Source organism: Pteropus alecto, unplaced genomic scaffold, assembly GCF_000325575.1.
Source record: "Pteropus alecto unplaced genomic scaffold, ASM32557v1 scaffold326, whole genome shotgun sequence".
Taxonomy (NCBI): Eukaryota; Metazoa; Chordata; class Mammalia; order Chiroptera; family Pteropodidae; genus Pteropus; species Pteropus alecto.
This window is the reverse complement of record NW_006438873.1, coordinates 1,271,752-1,276,015: the sequence shown is the minus strand read 5'-3', so window position 1 is coordinate 1,276,015 and position 4,264 is coordinate 1,271,752. Positions and strand designations below refer to the sequence as shown.

At 54.0% G+C, this 4,264-nt stretch overlaps 1 protein-coding gene across 1 annotated transcript; it reads right to left on the bottom strand.

Moving 5' to 3' along the window:
* Positions 1-161: 161 nt before the first annotated feature.
* LOC112483074 (uncharacterized protein C19orf85-like) lies at positions 162-3,466 on the bottom strand. Its single transcript, XM_025049648.1, has 3 exons — positions 3,297-3,466; positions 1,223-1,501; positions 162-165 (listed from the first exon to the last, which is right to left on the bottom strand). The coding sequence occupies exons 1-3, from the start codon at positions 3,464-3,466 to the stop codon at positions 162-164; spliced, it is 453 nt and encodes a 150-aa protein (XP_024905416.1).
* Between the last annotated feature and the right edge of the window lie 798 nt (positions 3,467-4,264).

The window sequence follows — 4,264 nt, the reverse complement described above, 5'->3', positions numbered from 1 at the left end:
GCGGGCCTGGGCGGGGCCGTGCGGTGGGTGTGGAGAATGCAGCTCTAATTGGGTAGAGTGGTGACGACCCGCCGTGGGGTACAGACCCGGCTGTCGAGGCCAAGGATGGGAAGGGCTGCGCCCAGGGCAGGAATGAGCCGGGGATTCGAACCCTGGGCCTTCTATCTGGAGACAGAAACTGAGAGTCCCAGCCACTTTCACGGTTAAAGGCCAATGAAGCCCGGAGCCTAGGTGACCCCAACCCCTACGGCCGCTCAGCCTGTTCATGCAGCCTATTTCCCCATCTTGCAGCGCCTGCCTCCCAGGGGTGGTGTTTCTAGTATTTACACTTTGTGCCTGGAAATGGGGTTGAGAGAAAGAGATGGAGAGAACTTTCCATCTAAACTCCCAGTTCATTGTCTGCCTTTGTTGACCTCTCCACTGTCACCTCTCAACACTCTCCCCCTGCTCGCTCTACTCCAGCCACGCTGCTCCTCAGCGTCCCATCTCAGGGCCTTTACATGGCAGGCTCCTTCTTGTCATTCAAGGCCTTCCTTGACCACCAGTGTCAAATAGCTACTTGGTCAGGTTGCTGTTTTATTTTCTTCACAGTGGTAATTCCAATCTGAAACTGGAAATTTAACTTGCATTTTAAAAGTGTATGAATGTACTCATTGTCAGTCCCCTGAACTGCCCTCCTCCCGTGCGGACTCCACAAAGGCAGGGATCTTATCTGTTTTATTCACTGCTGAGTCCTCAGCACATAGTAGGTGCTCAGTACATTGTGAATAAATGAGATGAGACCAACCAGACATAAGGCAGCAATGAGCCAGGGTGAGACGGGGCTAGAGCGGGGATGCCAGGGGAATGGCTGGGAGGAGAGAAGGGAGAAAGTGGGGAAGGAGAGAGCAAGGGGCCCCTGATAGAGGCAGAGGTGAGGCTCTGGGCTGAGGTGGGAGTCTGGGTCATTTTCCCCGGGGGGGTTGCCAGGAAGGGAGTGGAAGGGATGGGGTCTCTGGGGCAGGGGGTTGGAGAGCTGTCATAGGGAGGCCTCTGGTTTGTCCTGGGGTGGCTTGTGACTGGGCATCATAAGGAACTGGTCTCCCATTCCTCAGGGATCCCCTGGGAATGGCAGGTACAAGGCATCTCCCACCTGCCCACCCAGCCCTCCTCAGGAGCCAAGAATCTGTCCCCTCCCCCTAGGGCATGTGGGGTCAGAGGATCATGGAAATGTGGGGCTTGCCTGAGGTCCAGCTGGGACAGGTCATGTGATACTGAGGGACACTCGAAAGTGAGTGCAATGTTATCAAAGAGGTCGAGGGTAGAGGCATCTAGGACAGCAAGGCTCAGGCTGGGGCCAGCATGGGGGTCCTCCGCGGGGGCCACAGCATGGGCCACCCCCAGGAAGGGGGATGGGGGTGGCAGGGATGGTCTTTGGGGCGGCGGTCTCTGGGGAGGCACCTCCGGAGACAGGAAGGACAGGGCCAGGTGCTGGGTGGCAGCCTCAATCTTGGCAAACTGCCTGCAGAGAGACAGGCATTAGCTGGATGACTACAAAGAGATCTCCTCCCATTTTTCATCTAAGATGTGATTTGTGCCTTCTCTCCCTCCCCATTTTTCTTCTCTGTGCTAATCTTCCTGCCCCTGGGTCCATTTTTCTCAGGTCTGACAATGCAGTATTTCTGACTCCATTTATAGGGAAGCTCTGACTGGCTGTGAGGGTTGTGCGCTGCACAAGGCAGCACGTCTTGTCTAGCACTACACACACTTTGACATTTACATTTATTATGACCACATTCCAACATACGAAAGTGGAAAATTTCTTAAGGATGCCTTTAAAAAATAATTTCACACAAAAGTGTGCTATGAGTTAGCTGTGCATTAGTAACAATGATGCCCTGTGCATTTTGCTTCCTCTTAGCTCTTGAATCTGCCCCCTGGGGGCATCTCCAGCAACTCCCATCTGGATGACTGCACTGGTTTCCCCTCAGTAACAGTATGAATGGGTCTCACAAATTGTGATGGGCTGAATTGTATCCCCTGACATTCCCAGGACCTCAAAATGTGATTATATTTGGAAACAGGGTTTTTAAAGAGGTGATTAAGTTTAAATGATGCCATTAACGTTGGGTCCTACCCCAATAAGACTGGTGTTTGGACACGGAGGGAGGAGGACCATGTGAGCACATATTGATCTCGGACTTCTAGCCTCCAGAATTGTGAGAAAGTAAATTTCTGTTGTTCAGGCTGCCCAGTCTGTGGTGTTTGATCACTGCAGTTCTAACAGAGTAATGCCCAAGCATAATGTGACCAAAGACTGCAAGACTCACAATTAGTAGCCCAGGACTCCACTGAGAGAACATTCAAAGAATGGCTAACCTGATGGACAGTGAGAGGAATCAGCATGGTGGTTGGTGGGCACTGTGAGGGCCTTTGGGGGCAGGATGTGCTCTGTCACTGGATCTGACTGCTGGTCTGTAGTGTGTGTGTGAATGTGGGGAGGTCTGGAGACAGATTTGGGGGTGCCATGGGAGAAAGATGAATGGGTCCAAAAAGCCCATTCCGTGCCTGAGTGCCCTTCCCTCAGTCATCTGAAGGCTCCTCTGCTCCCTCCCTAGGGCTGTGCTCAGTGCTTCTTCCCCAGTGACTTTACCTAAAATGCCATCTCTCCTCCAGCATGCCCTCCACAGCACTCACCACCTTCTGACATACCATACCATTTTTAAAAATTGAGGTAAAATTCACATAACTTAAAATGAACCATTTTAAAGTGTGCAGTTCAGTGGCATTTACCATATTCATGATGTTCTGCAGCCACCACCCTGTCTAGTTCCAGAACATTTAATCACCCCAGAAGGAGACCCCATAGCTATTAACAATCTCTCCTATCCCCCTCCCCCAGGCCCTGGCATCCACTGTTTTGTTTCCTGTGTCTGTAGGTTTGCCTGTTCCAGTTCCCATGCAGGGAACCCGCCACCTGCGGCCTTTCATGTTGGCTTCTTGCCTTTGGCATCATGTTTTCAAGGTCCATCCATCCGCCTTGTAGCATCATGTGTACCATTTACTTCTTTGTTTTGGCCACCCCTGACCTGCTGGCTCCCCCACCAGACATAAGTCCATAAAGACAGGGAGCTCAGAGGCTATGTTTGCTGATGAGTCTCTGGGCGTGGCATGCAGGAGGTGCTCACTAAGTGCATGCTAAGTGTGGCTGCACCCATCCTGGGGGCCACCTCTCTCTGTTCTGTCTGGGCCTTGTCTTGTCCAAACCCAGGGCTCTGGGCCCTCCCCACACACCCCTCAGCCCATCCTCGGCTCACCTGCAGATCTGGTTGTACAGGAACCTCCTGTGGTTGGGTCTCCTTTTGGGGGGCCGGGTCCGCCGGGGATGCAGGGCACGCATGTGGGCAGCCGCCCCGCTTACAAAGGCACTCAGCTTCCTGGAGCTGGGCTCAGATACTCCAGGGACTGCGGGGGCCCCAGGGTGCATGGCCAGGTAATCTTAGGCTAACTTCCCACAGTATTCCTGTTGCAGAAGGCACCCCTCCAAATCTGTGAGAAAAGAAGGGCAGCCAGGGCTGGGGGCTCAGAGCTGGAGAGGGGGACAAGGAAGGATGGCCTTTGCGAGGGACCTTGGACTCTGGAGGGTAGGGCACGACCTGGGCTGCAGGAGGTAGGGCTGGGGATTATGACCAGGCATCCCTTCCGTGCCCTCCTGGTCCCTACCTCCTGGGAGCAGGACCCTGAGGTTTGTGGGACAGTAGGTGGGGGGCTGATATAGGAAGGCGGGGACGGGCAGGGGAGGGGGATTTCTGTGTGCCCCCAGAGGCCCAATTAGCACATAATTGGACCTGGGATATGGGGCAGTGTGGTGTAGTTGGGGGGGGGGCAGAGAAAAGCGTCTGGAGATGGCCAATTAAGGTGACAAAGGCCTCAGTCACCATGGGAAGGGAGGGGGCTCAGCGAGGGTTCCTTCTGAGCTCCCATTGGATCCACATCCCCAGGGACAGTGGTTGCAGCTGCTGAGGCTGGGCCTGGACTGCCCAGGGCCCCCAGCGTCTGCACAGGGAGAGACAGAGACAGAAAAGTGAGGGTGTTTCCCAGGGATTCCCAGTGCCCAGGCAGCTCGCTGATGTCCCCTCTTCCTAGGCACTGACAGAGATTACTGCCCCTGTTTTCTGAGGGAGAAAGTGAGGTCAGGGTGCATAGTCACCCAAAGTCAGAGCAGCAGAGCTGGGATGTAATCCTTGAGGGGAAAAATAGGAGGGACATCAAGAACTTTCTAAAA

Coding starts and splice junctions, on each gene's coding strand:
- LOC112483074 (XM_025049648.1), bottom strand. CDS start 3,466: ATGCACCCTGGGGCCCCCGCAGTCCCTGGAGTATCTGAGCCCAGCTCC. Junction 1,502..3,296: donor CTGTACAACCAGATCTGCAG/GTGAGCCGAGGA, acceptor GTCTCTCTGCAG/GCAGTTTGCCAAGATTGAGG.